We start from the raw sequence: 19537 nt of genomic DNA on the forward strand, positions 1-19537 counted from the left end.
TCTATCTTGTGCATATCATGTAATTAGTGCATAAAGTGTTTGATTATTTTGAAAGATCTGAGAGAAACACAGTCGTAAATTTATTCTACTAAAGGGAGGAGGAAGTCCAAATTGATAGTTGGTATTTATTAATAATTACAAGCTGCAGTTTTTGGTAATGCCCATGAATAATGATTCACTTTTAGCATAAACTAATTAGAATCAATGTTGTATTTCTTTTATTAAATAAATGTATCACCCTCTTTAAATGTGTTTTCTATGGTCTGTTATTTCTTGAGTGCTTTATTAAAGGGGGAAAACATCAAAGTAGTCAGTGTCACAGATATAAACAAACAATGTTAGGTAAATGAACTAGTGCAACTAAACATTTAAATTAAAAGAATATTCTATGGAGCACATTGTATCTTATTTTCTTGAATGTAATTTAATTTTTTTTCAGTGTTCCAAAATTCATTGTTTATACACCATACCCAGTGTTCCATGCAATACATGCCCTCCATAATATCCACCACCAGGGTGTATCTTCTTTAAATTAATCAATGCATTTGCTTTATAATATAATCTCAAGTGGGATCATACATTTATTTAATAATAACACTAATTTCTGTTGGTTCAATGAGTTGATCTTTGTAAAATCTTTTTTTTTTTTTAAGATTTATTTATTTATTTATTTGACAGAGAGAAAGTAGGCAGAGAGTCAGGCAGAGAGAGAGGGGGAAGCAGGCTCCGCACTGAGCAGAAAGCCCTATGTGGGGCTCAATCCCAGGACCCTGAGATCATGACCCGAGCTGAAAGCAGTGGCTTAATCCACTGAGCCACTCAAGCACCCCTGATCTTTATAAAATCTTGGTGTAAAATCTCTACTGATCAAGGTACTTTTTTCATACAAAGTTTATTGTTAATAAGTGGACATGATGGAGGTAGGATGGTGTTAGGTAATATAATTTTCTATGATAAATGTTATGTTTCCTAAGTTTACTTTGTAATGAAACACACACACACACACACACACACACACAGAGGGGAAAGTCAATATCAGTAAGATAGAATTCCCGTCATTTATATTTCTATTTCTATGGGTAGACCCATCTCATTTATTATGAATTCACTTTACTTCGGGAACTGACTTCAAATTTCATGTATGCATGGTTTTCTTCTTAATATTTCTTTCATGCAGGGTAGTTAAAATATATATGTATATATATACATATATATATATAGAGAGAGAGAGAGAGAGAGAGAGAGAAAGAGAGATATCTCTACATATTATTTACAGAATGGGAAAATTTATTAAGTCAGAGAGATATATTGTTGCAGTTCAGGTATATTGATACCCGATTCAAGGTGAACTCTGCTCTTATAGGTGGTTTAAACTTCTGCTTCACAAAAGACACCATTCTCTTCCATGGCCACATGCTGTTATATTTAGACACAAAGCATCCATAATATAGATGCCTGTAATTCTAAAAGCAACTGTTACAGAAAGAGGAGACATTGTACAGCTGGGCTGTTCAAATATGCTTCAGAAAACCTATTTCAACAAATCATTATTTAAATAGAGTTCCCTATTCCTACTCTGTATCAAAACACACAAAGGTTCTCCAGAAATGCTACAAACATAAGGTTAAATGAACCAAAGGCGGCAAAATTAAAGAATAGAAAGATTCAGACCATTTCCCTTGTAATAGGTTAATCATACAAATTGACCACACAGATTGACAATGGTTTGTTTAAAAAAGGGTATAATAAACATATTTTCAAATGGCTTTTCATTACCTCAGTAAAAAGTTTTAATTCATTTTGGTGAAACAAATGTTAAGAGAAACAGATACTTAAGCAATATAAAGAACCCAAGTATCTTAATGTGACATCTAAAATCATACAATATTAAAGATAGCAATGATGCTAACTATGAATACAGTTTTTAAAGGATAATAGCCTTAATCACATAAATAAATCTATATACATTAGATTTTAAGGGTGTTAAGTCTAGTGATTGTTTTCTGAAAACAGTAACAGTTCTCTGAAGAAAAGAAAAATACTATCTAAATGGCTAAGGGGAGCCAGAAGATAAAGATATATTTTTGTCACAAATTTAGACTTCTCTACAAAATGGAATGGCTTCTCATGCCTGAGGAGAATAAAATAATCCACATTTAAAGGAATTTGAGACTCATCTAGTCATATACTCAAAATTTCAGGCTTGGAAGCTCCCTAAAATTCTGACAATTTTCTTTATTTTAGAAATGAGGAAAGCATTTGTCGATGTCACATAAATCATTTCTTAGAAATGCTATGAAGCTTAGGTCTTCAGTGCGGAGGGTAAAACAGAAGGACCCAGGCTAGCAAGTTGGCACTGACAGGAGAGGATGACCTGGAGAGAATGCATGAATAAGCTTTCCTGGAATCAAGAGGTCAATGGAAAAGGTCAAGGTCACTGGCCAATATGGAGAGTGCAATCTAGAAAACTAATACCAGTGTTTTAGATTTAGAAACACATGTGAACATTCACAGGAAAAAAATCAATCCAAGAACAAGGACAGAGTGTTATTTGCCCAAATTTCAGTGCTTTTACCTGCAAAGGTGGCTAGGACTAGCAAGTATGTATTGTTCCCAATACAGCATCTCACTCTATCCTAAAAATTTTGAAATTACCTTGAAGTTAAAAAAAAAAAAAAAAGAAAGAAAGAAAGAGAAAAAGAAATGTATTACCTAAAAAGAGAATATCTAAAAATGGTTGATGCAATTATTAGCTTAAGTTTGGATTTTTAAGTCTTTGTATCGCATTCAAATGATCTAAGTTTGAATTCTCTGAATAACCTATGGATCAAAGAAACCAAGATTCTGTAGGGATTATATCCTTGATAGATTCTGATATTAAAGTTATGTCTTATCATAAAAAGAGTAGAAAACAAATTTCCCTTTTTGTCCTTTTCAATACAATGTATTTTCACTATTATTCCATTTAAATATTTTTCATTTTTATTGCTTCAGTGATTCTTAGCTTATTTAGGTGTCTTTATTTCCAATGGATTTTTTTTAGCAATATTTTTTTTTCCCTAGCAATACTTTTGAATTGGTATCTCACTTTATTTGTTCGTTTATTTATTTATTTATTTATTGTCATACAGAAAATAATGAAGTCAACCAATCCTGTGCAAATTATTAAAACTTGCTTTGTGGCCCTGGCACAACTGAAATAGGCTTTGGTAAATAAATCATTAGATATCTGTACTGAAAAGTTCCTTCCTGCTTTTGACATGGTGGTACGGAAAAATGCTTAAGCTTCTTAAGTGATCATCTTAATATATTGCATAATATATATTAATATATTAACTGTTACATACTAATAACATAACATAACATAACATAACATAATATAATATAATACAATACATAATCTGTATTACTTCTGGATACAATTCTCATTCACTTTTTCCCTATATTTTCTAATTTTCTTATGGGCAATGAATATGAAAAAAACAGTTTTCCAATTATATCTACACAAATACCTCCTCAGAAAGTATTAAAACATAAACAATGATTACTTTAGCACATTATTGGTTGTTCTTTCTACAAAAATACATGGGCAGTGCTTCTCAGAACTATAATTTAAGACAAACTTTAAAATGAATTAAAGTAGTTTTGGATGGGCATGTCTGGGTGGCTCAGTCTGTTCAGAGTCTGATTCTTGACTTTGGCTCAGGTCACAATCTCAGGGTTGTGAGATCAAGTCCCATGTTCTGCTCTATGTAGGTGTAGAGCTTGCTTAACATTTTCTCTCTCTGTTTCTGTGTGTCTGTCTCTCCCTCTGCCCTTTCCCCCCTCCAAATTTTTTTGAAATAAATAAAGTAGTTTTGGATGAATAGTCATTCTGGTTTGCTAAAGACAGTAAAAGGGACCATCTGACTCCAATGGACCTAGACCTTTTCTATCTCTCTAGATCCACCTGTGACAGACTTTATTTTTATGGTTTTTTTGTACATTTTTTTAAAGATTTTATTTATTTATATGACAGAGAGATACACAGCGAGAGAGGGAACACAAGCAGGGGGAGTGGGAGAGGGAGAGGAGCAGGCTTCCCACTGAGCAGGGAGCCCTGATGTGGGGCTCCATCCCAGGACCCTGGGATCATGACCAGAGCCAAAGGCAGATGCTTAATTACTGAGCCACCCAGGCACCCCTACCTGTGACAGACTTTAAAGTGCTCCTCATGGAATCCATGCCTCCCCATAGTCCCTTCTTCATTAAGTCTGGGTGTGACCTGTGATTTGCTTCTGACCAACAGAATATGGCGAAAGTTTTGATACATCCTTCACCTGATGACATTACATTTTACAATACTATTTTCTAACAGACTTTACAGATCTCTCCTTACTTGTTTGATGAAATGGCTATTGAGGAAACCCATACATATAGCAAGAAACTGGGTGGGATATTGAAACTCCAGGAAACATTGGAGAGCTGAGGAAAATTCTAAAGCTCTGAGGTCTATAGTTGAAAGAAATGTAATGCTACCAATAACTAGGTGTGCTTAGAAGAGATTTCAAGCCTCAGGTAAGAACTTGATCCTTATTGAAATCTTGACTGCAGTCTTATGAGACCCCTGCAAAGATCAAACTAAGCCATGAGCAGACATCTGACCTACAGAAACTCTGGGATCGCAAATAAGTATTGTGTGAAGCTGCTAAGTTTGTGTAATTTGTTACAAAGCAGAAAAACAAAACAAACAAAAAAACACAAATGTGTGTCCCCTTTCAGACTTCTCCTTTCTTTATGTGCCACAGCCACACTGGGCTTCCCTCAGAACTGCCATGCTCTTTTAGCTAGCTGCAATGCTCCATCCAAACTCATGACCCCCGTTCAAGGTCTTCTGTGCTTCTTCTGCTGTCCCCATGTTCTTAATACATATAGACCCTTTCTGTTGTTCCAACCTAATCATCGCTTAGTACCAATATTACTCAATGGTCACTCACATGTCACTCCTGCAGGCCTTCCAAAATGGACCAATCAGTCCCTTCTCCATAACCTTGTCTCAAAGCTTCATTAGTACAAGAAAGTTCACAATTTCCTTCTCATTTAATACAGGGCTTCACACAAAGCATTCAATATAATTTTATTGGTATGATGAATGTATGCATGAATGAGTTCGTTTTTAGAGTTACATTTGGGTTCTGGAGAAAATTTTTTTTCAACGATTCTCAAAAAAATCTATTTGGAACTTAGAATAAAGCTTTATAACATTAATTTCAACTGAGCACAAAAATAACATTGAGGGATTTTGAGGATTATACCCAAAAATAATAGAAATAGAGCTGCTTGTTTTTCTTCCAGTCCAATGATAGGAAGGAAACAATTAACTTACCTGGCCAGGCTTTGAATTTTCACAGACAACAATATCATATTCCCTGGCGAGTTCGGGTGGATTGTCATTGACGTCCAGAACTCTAATACCCACCGCGACATGGCTCAGCAAACCGGGATTGTCTGCAAAACACACAGGAACTTATTTAGTATTTCCGTGCACATTTTACAGGCTTGGTTTGAAACAAATCTCCTTAATACTGTAGCTTGTCACCAGCTCCATATGCTGCAACAGGACTTTTGGCAAAGGGCAACTTTATGATGGCACTCTTTGCTAGAATTCATTAACTTACAGAAAAATGAAACATGAACACCAAGGCATGACCTGCATGCTAAAATGATTATTTTGTCATACCAAGGAAATTATATGTTACTCAGGAACTGGAGTGGGAGAAAGTTGTCAGAATTCGTTGTATGCTGTCAGAGTCCAAGGGATGAACAATTAGTTTCATCATTAATCTAAGAAAAGCATAGCAGTTGGTTCAAAAAAAAAAAAATTACACAATCTTTACAAAGTTTGAGTTTTTAAATTTAAATAAATTTGGTGGAAATGAAAAAATTGCCATTTTTGCACAAGGAATAATTTTATTCTTATAGAAAAATTCATGCAGTGTGGGATGTTAAGTCATACTTGGGGAGAAATAATAATTGAAATCAGAACTTATCACAGAATTAATATATAACTCTGGTAGATTTCAAAATATTATAACTAACACCTTAAAATATTTCTTAAACACAGTCTTCCCATTTTTCAGTAATTTTGCTAATTCTGAGATGTAAGGAAAAGGCAAATATTCAGTTTATTTTACAAGTTAAAGCTATAAATGAAGAATTAATAACAGGAAAATTAAATATATATATTTTTTATTACTGATGCTTTTGTCATTATTTTTTAAAAGCCCAAAATTAATGTTAAATAGACTAATTTTTAAAAGGATTAAAGAAACAAAAGACATAAATTCTAGATAAATTTATCAGTTTATCAAAGTCGAACATGAGAAGGTATATTCGAAAAAAGGGGGTATGGATATACATAGACATATATAGATGATACTAACACTAGTAAGAACATGGATAGAATAAAAAATGCCATAGGTGTCTCCAAAAGGAATAGAAAATCTGAGGAGTACTATAGTAATTAAAGAAAATCAAATTTCATTTAAAACATAATTTTTCTAAAGCAAAAAAAAAAAAAAAATCAGGTCTGGGTTATTTTACCTAAAGTTAAAGAAACAGGTAATTTCATTCCTAAACATCTTTTTCCCAGAAAATGAAGGAAGGAGGAAATACTGAAAAGTGTGTTTTCTGTGGCTTATGACCTGTTGATATCAATACCAGACATTCTCACTCACGAGATATTTTACATGTAAATAGCCTAAACAAAATGATAGCAAACCCATTCCACTGTTGCGTTAAAAAAAAAAAACCAAAACTATCTTTATCAGTTTAGTTCCACACTTGCTTCATTTAGCATTAAAGGAAGGAAGCAATAAAGGGAAGGAAGGAAGATACAAAGGAAGAAACGAGGAAGGACATTTTAAAAAGGGTAAAAATTATTCACATGTTTAATGAATTGAAGGATGGAAAAACAAAAGTAATTAAAGGACAGACATACAGAAAAACCAAGAAATAGGATGTAATAGCCATACATGATAAACTCAATGAAACCTAGCAAAACAAACAAAAAAGACCAAAAACAAAAAATCTCAGCAAATAAGTAGAAATGTGCTTTCTCCAACTGATTAAGGGTACATCAAACAAACAACAACAAAACTACAGTGTACATTATTGTTAATGGTGAAAAACTAACTAAAGTTAATTAACAGAGCTATAAGAAAACTATAAATAAATCTACCAAAGGATGTGTAAGACCTATATGCAGAACATTTTATTGAAATGTTGTATAAGTTGAGTTTTAGACTTCGTTAAAGAAATTAAGAGCTGGGGGGTGGGAGGTTGGGGGATCCAGATGGTGGGTATTGGAGAGGGCACGGATTGCATGGAGCACTGGGTGTGGTGCAAAAATAATGAATACTGTTATGCTGAAAAATAAAAAAATTAAAAAAAAAAAGAAATTAAGAGCTGTATCATGTGCGTGGTTAGAAAGATACAATATCACAAATAAAACCAACCCTTCTGAATTGATGTGTGTATTCAATGTAATCTGTTGCAAATCCCAATGTCCATAGAATTAAAAGTTGATTCTAAAATTTATAAGTACTTAGATTATTTAGCGTGTATGGAAAATGACAATAAAGCATACTTGCTGTACCATTTACCAAGGCTTATTATATGGTATTTGTGGCCTTACTCTTGCCAGAATATAAACATATCTCTTCTACTCTAAATATCATCTGTGATTTTTTTTCATGTATTCCTGTGTTTCCCAACTAGGCACTTGCTCACCTTTTCAGAGCAGACAAAGTAATCTGTTCTAGAAGCCTGAGACAAGAATAATTTTATTGGCTCTAATCATTAGTATTAGCAGCCTTAATTGTCCCTGAGTAAATTTCCCTCTGCTCATTTTCTGAGCAAGCAGAATTAGAAGCAACCTTAATGAAGTTAGGAAAGAAAGGAAAAGAAAGCAAAAACCTGTTTTGTAGAAAATTCTGGAAAGACTACATCTTGAAGAAAGGCTAGAATAAAAGAACAGCTAGGCATCTGACCACATTCAACATTTTGCCTTCTCATTGTCCCCACTTGTCTTGCTCATGCTGAACTCTGGACTGGAATGGCCTTCCATTATTCCATACTGGGGTACAGAGACTCAGTTCTTCTAGATGGAAATAGATCCTATGTTGATCGAATATTATTTTATTACTCCAATGTATAATTACTCTTCCATAACTTACTGATTAAAAGCACAGCGTTCAGCATCAGACAAATGCCGGGTTGTCTGTAGACCTACTACCCTTAGGTGTTCTGTGGGGGAAGCTGAACTGAATTTAACCTTGGTGCGGTTGCGACTAAATATCCTTGTGCCATGTCCTGCCAGGCACAACTGCGGGAGGTACTGATGAAGAGTTAGGAAAAACAGAATGTTGGAGTAAGCTTACTGCCATTCCAATGCAAACTGAATACATGCGGTCTATTTACTAATAGTAGCATGATGTCCAAAAACTGTGCCTTTTTTGGGACGCCTGGGTGGCTCAGTTGGTTAAGCAGCTGCCTTCGGTTCAGGTCATGGTCCCAACGTCCTGGGATCGAGTCCCACATTGGGCTCCTTGCTCCGCAGGGAGCCTGCTTCTCCCTCTGCCTCTGCCTGCCTCTCTGTCTGCCTGTGCTCGCTCGGCTCGCTCTCTCTCTCTGACAAAAAACAAACAAACAAAAAAACACTGTGCCTTTAATTCCCAATAATTAGAAGCTGAAAACCCACTATGGCTTTGTATCCTCCAGCAGTCTAACCTGCCTGCATTCTGGTATTTTCTGTTCAATAACTAGACAATTCTAAATTAGCAAACTGGCAAGTTCCTTTGGGTTTCTCTTCTTTTCCACAACCATCCGGTTAGAATGTTACCCTTCTAATGACAATAACTTTACCTATAAAATGTAAACATTTTCAAGTGTGTTGGAAGCATTTTCTTCTGTTCTTGAAGTTCTTAATGAAACATTTCTATTACTGCTATTGTTATTTTTATCTTTATGCTTTATTTCTAGCAATCAGGTTTTTTTTTTCAATTGGGGTATAACTGACATACAATATTATATTGGTTTCAGGGGTACAAGAACAACAAAGTGATTTGGCAATTACATACATTACAAAATGCTCACCGTGGTAAGTGTTGTTACCATGTGTCATCATAGTTATTATAATATTACTGATTACATTCCTCAGGCTTCACTTTTCATACCTGCCACTTATTTATTTTATAATTGGAAGTTTGTACTTAATCCCTTCATCTGTATTGCCTACCCATCCTTCTGCACACCTCCTTCCTTTCTGGCAAACGTCATTTTTTTCTCTGTATTTATGAGTCTTGTTTCTGTTTTTCTTTGTTTGTTTAATTTTAAATATTTTTGAGGGCAGAGTAAATAAAATATATTGCAATTAGACAAATTTAAATATGAATCCCCTTTCCGGCCCTGTAGGAACATGAAATTTGGAAAGTAATTTATTATTTCTATGACTTCACTACTTAATCTGCAATGAGTTATTTGACTTGGCAAATTGTGTTTTTGAGAAACAATTTAAGGAAATTATGTAAATTTGAATCCTTTCTGAAGATCAAAAACAGAACAGAAGCAAAAACAAAACACACAGCGTGCTGGCAGTACTATGCATGTGATTTCTAGCAGAAGCTACACTATTTAAAAATCATCCATGTTTTACCCAATACCAATGTGAAAGCAGCTCACATTAGCTGAGTACCCTCTATGCAGATAGTGATGCAGTGAAAGTATCGGTATATGTCATTCTGTGCAATTGCAAGTTTGTTGCTACGATATTCAAGGATTTTCCATGACTGAGGAAGAACCCATTTTATCCAGTGAGCTCTTTTGAAAAGTCTGTTACATGCATGCCACTGGGATGGGCTCTAGAGAACACATAACGGAATATACCACTGCAGTACGTTCCCCACTATCAATACAGAATGAAGAAAGCAAATTAAATATTAATGTATTTCCAATTGGTTTTCTTCAAAATTGTGACTTAAGTGTTCAATTTATTTCCATCCCAAAGTCGTTATGACTTAAATTTTTCCCTCCTAACTCTAAATCATGACCATTGGTATATGTAATACAGTTTACTAGGGAATGCAGTAGATTTCTAATCTAAATATTCATATTCCGAATTTAGTATTAGTATTAGTATTACTTTTAAATATATAAATCTAGACTAGTGTAAATTTTCTTATCTATAAAATGTAGATTATTTTCCTCAAAATGTGCTTCCATTCTTTTCTTTATAAAAATTCAGTCAAAATGAAAAATCTCATTTATTACAACAGTAAATTGCAGTGATTGTGAATTTAATTAAATAATCACATTTATATTTGTCTATGATTCATAAATGTCCATGCATATGAGGATGTTTCCAACTGTGTGTTACAAATGTGTTTATGTTGGTTGTTGTTGTTGTTGTTGTTGTTTTCCTGGTCTGTGTTTCTTTGATTTCTATTAAAAGTTTCTTTGATTTCTAAAAAACCAAACAGAACTTTTGTGAATCATTCCTGTGAACTGAAACTAGACCTTTTTAAAATGCTAGGCTAATATTTTGTTTATTAACAAATGTGTTTCTAATATTTCCTTTAATAAATAAATATATAAAAATAAATTTTGCAAACCAGTGCTCAGATGAAACTGAAATTTTTTAAAGACTTATTTATTTATTTTATAAAAGAGGTGGGGCAGAGAGAGAGAGAGAGAATCCTGAAGCAGACTCCCCACTGAGTGTGGGGCCCGGTATGCGGCTTGATCTCACCACATGGAGATCATGACCTGAAGAGAAATCAAGGATCAACCACTTAACTGACTGAGCCACCAAGGCGTCCCTGAAAATTTTCATTTGACATATTTTGTTTTGAAATGAGAGTGTTTTGCTATTTTTAACTAGTATTTTGAAATTTTGTACATAAAAGTCATATATTATTTTTAGGCAAAAAAGTAAGATAAAATAACTAATAAATAATTGATACTCCTTACTAATATGAGTGTTTAATCTATTTAAGAACTGTTTTATGGATAAAACCATCACAATGCCTTGTACAAGCATGGTGTGCTGCAAATGTTCTTTTTCCTCTCCCCTCTCTCTTTTTTGTGTCTTGTATAAATGTTGAGAAACCAAATATTGTATTCAAAATAATTTGTTATAATGGATAAGTAAGAATTCATATCTAGATGTAATCGATTAATTCTTAAATATTTCTTTCTTCTTGCCAGATAGAAAGGTTGAAAATAAAACATTCTATGACATTTGTAAGATACATTGAACTGACCCTGTACATTTTAGATCACCTACTTATTTTATAGTAGTTCAAAAAACCTGGTAGTTGTCCAGAAGATCTTTCAAAAATTACCAAGTATTTAGAAACACACCACCCCAAACTCAATATATTTATGTGATTTTTTTTGTCAGTTTGCTGTATAAAATTTTATTAATGGCCCAGTCATCATGAAGAACTCACTCTGAAGTGAATTACCTAAAAGGAGTTTCAACTCTTTTACAGTATTATTTTTTCCTCCTTACCCATAAATCCTCCCCAAATTCCCCAAATGTCTTAGTAGTTATGCCTGAAACTAACATAAGTGGGAAGCCTCAAAAGTTTAAATCGTGCTTTTGATTTTAGGAATAAACCCTGTTTTATTCTTTAAGTCAGAACCACAAAGTCAAAGTAATTCACCTCTAAATGAAATTAATTACATAAGGACGATGTATTGCTAATAATTATGAAAAAAATTGAAAAATAGTTTTAAAAATCTGTTAAAATTGGCCCATTCAATTGCATGAAAGAACCTAACACACACACCACTTATTTTCTAATTTTTGTGATAATTCAGAGTTTTTACACATATTTTATATCTTAGTCTATTCATCTACAGTGTTTCTGATATCGAGTTTTCATCCTTATTGAGTCCCCACAAATTCAGCTTGTGACCAACTGTCATGCTATCCTTCGAACTACATTTACAATCATACTTTTTATGTTGCCAGAAACTCACTAATAGAATGGACCATCATTTTGCATTTTGGGGGTGGTAAGCAATGTAAGGATAATAAATTTTTTTCTTATCTGATACAGTCAGCATATGAAAGTGGTTTTGTTAATTTCAGAAAAATAACTAACATAAGACATCATTAATGAAATACCCTAATGTTTAATAGTTCAGTAATCTCAACTCTGGTGTAGAAATAAGGCCTTATTTCTGAGAATGAATCTGCTGCTGCTTGGGATTCAACATCACCGTTCTTTAAAAAAAAAATCAGGGGCACCTGGGTGGCTCAGTGGGTTAAAGCCTCTGCCTTCAGCTCAGGTCATGATCCCGGGGTCCTGGGATCAAGCCCCACATTGGGCTCTCTGCTAGGCAGGGAGCCTGCTTCCCTCTCTCTCTGACTGCCTCTCTGCCTACTTGTGATCTCTCTCTGTCAAATAAATTAAAAAAAAAAAAAAGTTTAAATTAAAAAAAAAAATCATACTCACTGCATTGACATTGGGCCCCAAATTTATTCCAAGTGAAGGAAGAACAACAGTTTAAGCGCAGCAGCATTTTAGTGAAATTCCCTAAAATATTATAATAGTCTTACTTTTCTTCTAAATTGCAACACTTTTTTTTTTTTTTGAAGCTAAAATCACTTTTATCAAGTCTTAGGAAAACTTAAGCTTGAACTACATAAATCCTGATTCCATTATGCACATCTATGACATTCTTTGGTGTAATATTTAAATAAATTAAATAATTACAAAGACAAGGTTAGCAGGTTTTGAAATAGAATTTAAGAAAATAAACTTCAGGTTTGGGCCAGAAATAGCCACTGATACCAGACTAAACTGTGTTATAAATGACTATAAAACTGAAATTATATGAAGATACTCTTCTCATACTTGGGCAAACAGACGCGGAAGAGCTATGCTCCTTGAGAAAAAAGAGACCCATAAGCTGAGTGCAAGATCTCCTCCAGCTTTGATTACGTTCATTATAACCCTGGGTGATACATTCCAGGAAGGAAAGGCTGGTTGTTTAACATTTAAAAAGCAATGAATATAATTCGCCACATGCACACAATTATGTTGAGAGATGTGGAAAATTATAATAAAACATAACACCATATTTGATTTAAAGATGAAAAAAAAAGCACTAGTAAAGTAACAATGGAAGAGACTTCCTCAACCTGAATAATTGTATAACAAAAACCTCTAACTGTCGTACTTACAAGTGAAAGACTGAATATTCCAACCTTAGGATCAGAAAACAAAAGGCAGGGAAAGAGCCTGTAGCAATTCTCTTGGTAATCATATTAAAGCTTATAGTCAGTGCAATTAGAGAAAGAGATAAATTTTATGCCAATTGCAAAGTTAGAAACAAATCTGTATTTCTTCAGAGGGCATCATCCCTGCAGAAAAGATTAAATAATCTACAAAAGGCTGCTACCGCTACTGTGAGAGTTACCAATATTGTAGGCAACTTGTACCAATGCAAACTTATAGTAACATCTATTTCTACAACAATAAAAATAAACATTTAAATAAATATCAAATTTATATAACATAAAAAAATGAAACCAAATAAAATATGTTCCATATGTGTGTGCTGAAACCTACAAATACTACTAAGATAAATCTAAAATGCCTAGTTAAGTGGAGACGTATATTATTTTCATAGATAAAAGACTCAATATTTATGAGACATCCATTCTCCCAAACATGAACTGTAGATTAATTGCAATACCAATAAAAAATTCTAACTGATATTGTTGAAGAATCTGACAAGCTGATTCTAAAATTTATCTGAAAATGTCCTAAATTAGTCTAAACAATTTTGATAAAAGAATGATGTTGAACTTAATTTTAAGTGTTAGTAAGTATCCACAATAATCAAGACAATGGTATTAGCATAAGACTCTGTGTGTGTGTGTATGTGTGCATGTATAGTGTTATATAATATATGCTTATATAATTAATGCTATATACAAAAAGAGAGAGTCCGGGGCACCTGGGTGGCTCAGTGGGTTAAAGCCTCTGCCTTCGGCTCAGGTCATGATCCCAGGGTCCTGGGATCGAGCCCCACATCGGGCTCTCTGCTCAGCGGGGAGCCTGCTTCTTCCTCTCTCTCTGCCTGCCTCTCTGCCTACTTGTGACCTCTGTCTGTCAAATAAATAAATAAAATCTTTAAAAAAAAAAAAAAGAGAGAGAGTCCAGAAATTAATCAAAACAAAAATGGTCAAGTGTTAATGGACGAAGTTGCCATGATTACTAAATGGAGAAATAGCATTTTTAACAAATAATGGATTCACCGGAAATTAAAATGTGAAGTACATAAAACTTGAATTTTAACATAAATAAAATATTCCTCAAAGTAAAGCATAGGCCAAATTATAAAACCTTGAATTTTAACATATAAGAACAGATAGGGTAAATCTTTTGCTACCTTGTTATTTAGTAAAGAACTCCCTAAAATGTGTTCAGATTCATATACAAGATATTAAAACATCCTTTCTTGAACTGTTAAATTCTTATAATTTCAAGTAACACAAATACTGAGACTTTAGGACAGCTAATAAAATTGTAGAAATTTTAGAACAAGCATATTTTAGAGTGGAAATTTTCTGCATAAGATGAAATATATTAAGAGAGCTTTAACTCAAACACACATACTAATTTCTAGGTCAATCATTGATTATAATTACATATTAAAAATATGTTAAACATGCCTGCCTCTCTGCCTACTTGTGATCTCTGTCAAAATAGAATCTTAAAAAAAAAAAAGAAGAAGAAGAAGAAGAGGAGAAAAGGGGTGCGTGGGTGGCTCAGTGAGTTAAAGCCTCTGCCTTCAGCTTGGGTCATGATCCCAGAGCCCTGGGATCAAGCCCTGTATCGGGCTCTCTGCTCACCAGGGAGCTTGCTTCCTCCTCTCTCTCTGCCTGCCTCTCTGCCTACTTGTGATCTCTCTCTGTCAAAATAAAATCTTTAAAAAAATACTTTATTAAAAAATATATATATATGATAAATATCCTTTTTGAAAAACATTTGAGAATACTTCTAAGAATATATTATATGCTCTTGGTATGTGTACCCAAGTTACATAAATGGAGAAGTTTTTCATATTTACAATAGGAAACATGTGCAAGACATGTTGAATCAGCAATATTAATAATATATGAAGCTATAACAACTGAAATACATTGGGATTTTCAAGCATGAAATAAAATAGATTTATTTTCTCATCATAGTGAAAATGAAAGAAAAAACAAACTGCAGCTGTATTTCTTTTTTTTTTTTAAGGTTTTATTTATTTATTTGACAGAGAGAGAGATCACAAGTAAGGAGAGAGGCAGGCAGAGAGAGAGAGGGAAGCAGGCTCCCACTGATCAGAGAGCCTGATGCGGGCCTTGATCCCAGGACCCCGAGATCATGACCTGAGCTGAAGGCAGAGGTTTAACCCACTGAGCCACCCAAGCGCCTGCAGCTGTATTTCTTTACCTGAATGAATCTTAAAAACACAGCATTGAGAAAAAAACTACAGAAAGTGTATATAACATTAACCCACCTATATATAATTTCCATGAGCCAAAGCTATAGTATATACAAAAATATAGATATATAAATGTCCAAAATGTATTTGGTAAAGCTATAAAGAGAACAAATAATAGGGACAAATAATACTAAATTCAATACTGATAAGCTCTGGTTAGAATGAAGAAAGATGTAATAGTGAGGTGTATTTACTTATTTATTTATTTAGGATTTTTATTTATTTATTTGAGAGTGAGTGATTGAGAGGGAGCACCACAGGGATGGGTAAACAGAGAGGGAGGGCGACAGAAAGAATCTCGAGCAGACTCCATGCTGAGATCTCACTACCCTGAGGTCATGACACGAGCAGAAACCAAGAGTCTGATGCTTAACTAACTGAGCCACCCACTCACTCCTAGTGAGGTATAGTTAAAGCTTATTTTTTTGAGGTGATGTCTCTGAAATTGGTGTTCACTTTATTATTTGGACTGACCATATGCTTAAGATATCAATATAATGTACATATATTATAATCTAATTAGAAAACATTTGGTACAATTACTTCAGTTTATCCCATACGCATGTCTAATAACATACACAGTCCTCATATATGCATACACAACTTCATTCATTATATCAAGTCATGGTCCAATTTCCAGCTACACACAAATTTCACTGTTTTATTTATCAGTGTCTTCCTTAATGGGTTGCACAATTTGTATCTTCATAAAATTTTCTCTATTCTGAAGTCATAGTAATGTTATCCTACATTTCTTTTAAGACTTAATGTTCATCTTCTACTGCTGGAATTACTTATTTTGCATAGTTGTAAGGTACATAAATAAGTTTACTTTCTTTGCAGAGCCAGATAACACAGCTCTGTCTTAACCTGTTTGTTGAGATGTCCATCTGTTCTCCCTTCTGAATTCCAAACAACTCTGTATTGTAGCAATTTGACTGTATGGTTCTCAGAAAACATATCTTGCATCAACACATTTTTTTTTTTAAATTGCTATGTGGTTTAGTAAGTCATTAATGTCGATATATTTTGCTTTATATGCTTGAAAATGATATGTCTTCATTTGAATAGGCAATGGTATGCCTATTCATTAGGGGCCCTGGGTGGTTCAGTTGGTTGACACCTGAATCTTTATTTTGTCTCAGGTCATGGTCTCAGGTCTCTCGATGGAGCCCTGTGTTGGGCTCCACGCTCAGCATGGTGTCTGCTCCAGGATTCTCCCTCTCTCTCTGCCCTTTCTCCTGCTCACACTCTCTAAAATAAATAGAAAAAAAAAAATCTTTGAAAATGTTATGTATTCTTTAAATGTATTCACTATATATTAAAATATAGAATATATATATATATATATAGTCAAATATATATATTTGTATTTGACAGATAATCAAGTATCAAGTGTTTTTATTTTGCTCTATGAAACACTTTTGTCATTACTGACTTTTTTGGTCTTTTTCATAAAGCATTTCTGAGAGAGATGTATTAGCAGTTTCTTCCAAGATTATGTTTTATTTTGAAGATAGTTTATTAGGTTCATATAAGTTTCCAATGATTACATCACTCTCGTGACATATACTACATGTCAATATGACACGACCTTCGTATCATGATAGCATTTTGTTTTAAAATATATTCTGTCTTATATTAACCATTTTTGCCTGATTTCTTTCAGTTAAAATTAAATTATTATTCTTTTATTTTAAAACTTTCTATATCTTTATACCCCATATGTACCTATTACAAGTAGCATGTAGTATGAGATGATTTTATTTTTCCTTAGTTTGCTTCAGTATGGTAACTTTTTTTTAAATAGGAGAGTTTATTGCAATTATACTATTTGAGTTATTAGTATATATTTTTGCCACTTCATTGTGTGCTTCCAATTTGTCTTAATATTTTTTTATTCCTTCTAATATTATTTTCCAGTACTTTGTTTAAGGCTTTATCCTTGTTATGTCTTCTAATTTTATTTTATTTTATTTATTTATTTTTTAAACGGGAGGGGGGTGGGGTTGGGGGAGAGGGAGAAGTGGACTCCCCGCCGAGCAGCAATTCCCAGGGGAAGTCAGCAAGCGGGCTCCCCGCTGAGCAGAGAGGCGGATGTGGGGCTCGATCCCAGGACCCTGAGATCATGACCTGAGCCAAAGGCAGAGGCTTTAACCCACTGAGCCACCCAGGCGCCTCTGTCTTCTAATTTTAAATCTATATACTAAATTTATTTTCTTTTCTTAATCCAGAAATATTAACATGCTTAGGTATCTCTGGAACATCTTTACTCTCTTTCTATACATTGTAGTAACTTTTAAGTGCTTTAATTTGGATCAAGTTTCTCAAATTTATGCCCATAAGTGATGAGGATGAGGATGATGATGATGATGATACTTGTGGGTTTGATAATCTGTCAAATTTGATGTTTTGTTATTACAAAAAAAGGTGTCCTCGTGTGTACCACTTTCTCATTATTCCTTATTGAAGCTTATACCATCTTTTCGTGGTAACTTTCTTATTTTTTATTAAATTGTTTAACAACAATGTATTTTCTCAATTTTGGTTGTTTGAAAGTTTTTCTGTATCACATATTTTATGTTTCTGTTGTTACAAAGTTTCTGAGGCCAACATGATCTAAAATGATTTGTAAGAAGTATCAAATTTCTGACGGTGAAGTTTTCACATTTTCATTCCCTTTACTCAGAAATAAAGGAAAAACAGAAGATATGTATTACTTTTATCCTTTGTTTGGAAGTGTCTATATGTGTGTCTATCTTGAGTCATTCATTGTAAGTATCATGTTTTGGAATCTTAATTTATTTGGGGATATCTTATCTTAACAGTACAGGAAACAACAGATGTTGGAGGGCATGTGTAGAAAACGGAACACTCTTACACTGTTGTGGAATGCAAACTGGTGCAGCCTATTTTGGAAAACAATATGGAGGTTCCTTAAAAGGTGAAAAATAGAACTACCCTATGACCCAGCAATTGCACTCCTAGGTATTCACCCAAAGAATAAAAAAATACTTTTCCAAAGGAATACATGCACCTTGATGCTTACAGCAGCATTATCAGAAATAGCCAAATTATGGAAAGAGCTCAAATATCCATCAACTTCTATATGGATAAAGAAGATGTAGGGTGTGTGTGTGTGTGTGTGTGTGTTTACAATGGAATATTACTCAGCCATCAAAAGAATGAAATCTTGCCATTTGTAATGATGTGGATGGAATTAGAGTGTATTATGCTAAGCAAAATAAGTCAGCCAGAAAAAGACAAATGCCATATGATTTCATTCATATGTCGAATTTAAGTAAGAAAACAGATGAACACAGAGGAAAAAAGAGAGAGGGAAGCCAACCAAGAAATAACTCTTAACTATAGAAAACAAACTAATGGTTACCAGAAGTGAGGTGAGTGGGGGGGATGGGCTAAATATGTGATGGGTATTAAGTAGGGCACTTGTGAATGAGCACTGGGTATTGTATAAAAGTAATGAATCACTAAATTCTATTACTGAAATAATATTTGCATTGTATGCAATGAACTGGACTTTAAATAAAAACTTGGAAGAAGAAGTACATGGTACTACTTATTTAAAAAGGAACACTTTAGTAGTTGTCTGGATAACAGATTAAAAGAAGCTAGGGTTAAATGCAAAGACTATTTTGGAAGCTACTGAAGCATTCCAGCTGAAGGGGTGGTGGTTAGTTAGGGATGGGAGTGATGGTGTTACGAAGTAGTTGACTTATGGATATTTTTAAAAGTACAGCTAATAGAGCTTTCTGACGAATTGGCTATGTAGCATGAGAGAAAAGGGGGAGCCAAATATGACACTGAGTGATCTTCAGAAGCCATCTGGACTATAGCCATCATTATTGAGATAGATGATGCCTCTGGAGGATTAGATTTAGAGAGAAATTAGATTTTGAGGAAACTATTTACATACAGCATTTTCAGTTTGAGAACTTTGAGAAGAGATTTTGGAGTGGGCTAA

At 33.8% G+C, this 19537-nt stretch overlaps 1 protein-coding gene across 2 annotated transcripts in view; it reads right to left on the reverse strand.

Moving 5' to 3' along the window:
- Positions 1–19537, reverse strand: part of LOC111153431 (cadherin-18) — a 321039-nt gene that overhangs the window by 33378 nt on the left and 268124 nt on the right. The window contains exon 8 of one of the 2 annotated variants that reach the window (XM_022512443.1): positions 5366–5487. The exons of the other annotated variant lie outside the window; for it this stretch is intronic. Coding sequence (XP_022368151.1) covers positions 5366–5487 — 122 coding nt within the window. The remainder of the gene's footprint in view (positions 1–5365; positions 5488–19537) is intronic. 2 annotated transcript variants of the gene reach the window in all.

The sequence above is a fragment of the Enhydra lutris genome, unplaced genomic scaffold (assembly GCF_002288905.1).
Source record: "Enhydra lutris kenyoni isolate GAN:26980312 unplaced genomic scaffold, ASM228890v2 scaffoldscaffold32, whole genome shotgun sequence".
Lineage (NCBI taxonomy): Eukaryota > Metazoa > Chordata > Mammalia > Carnivora > Mustelidae > Enhydra > Enhydra lutris.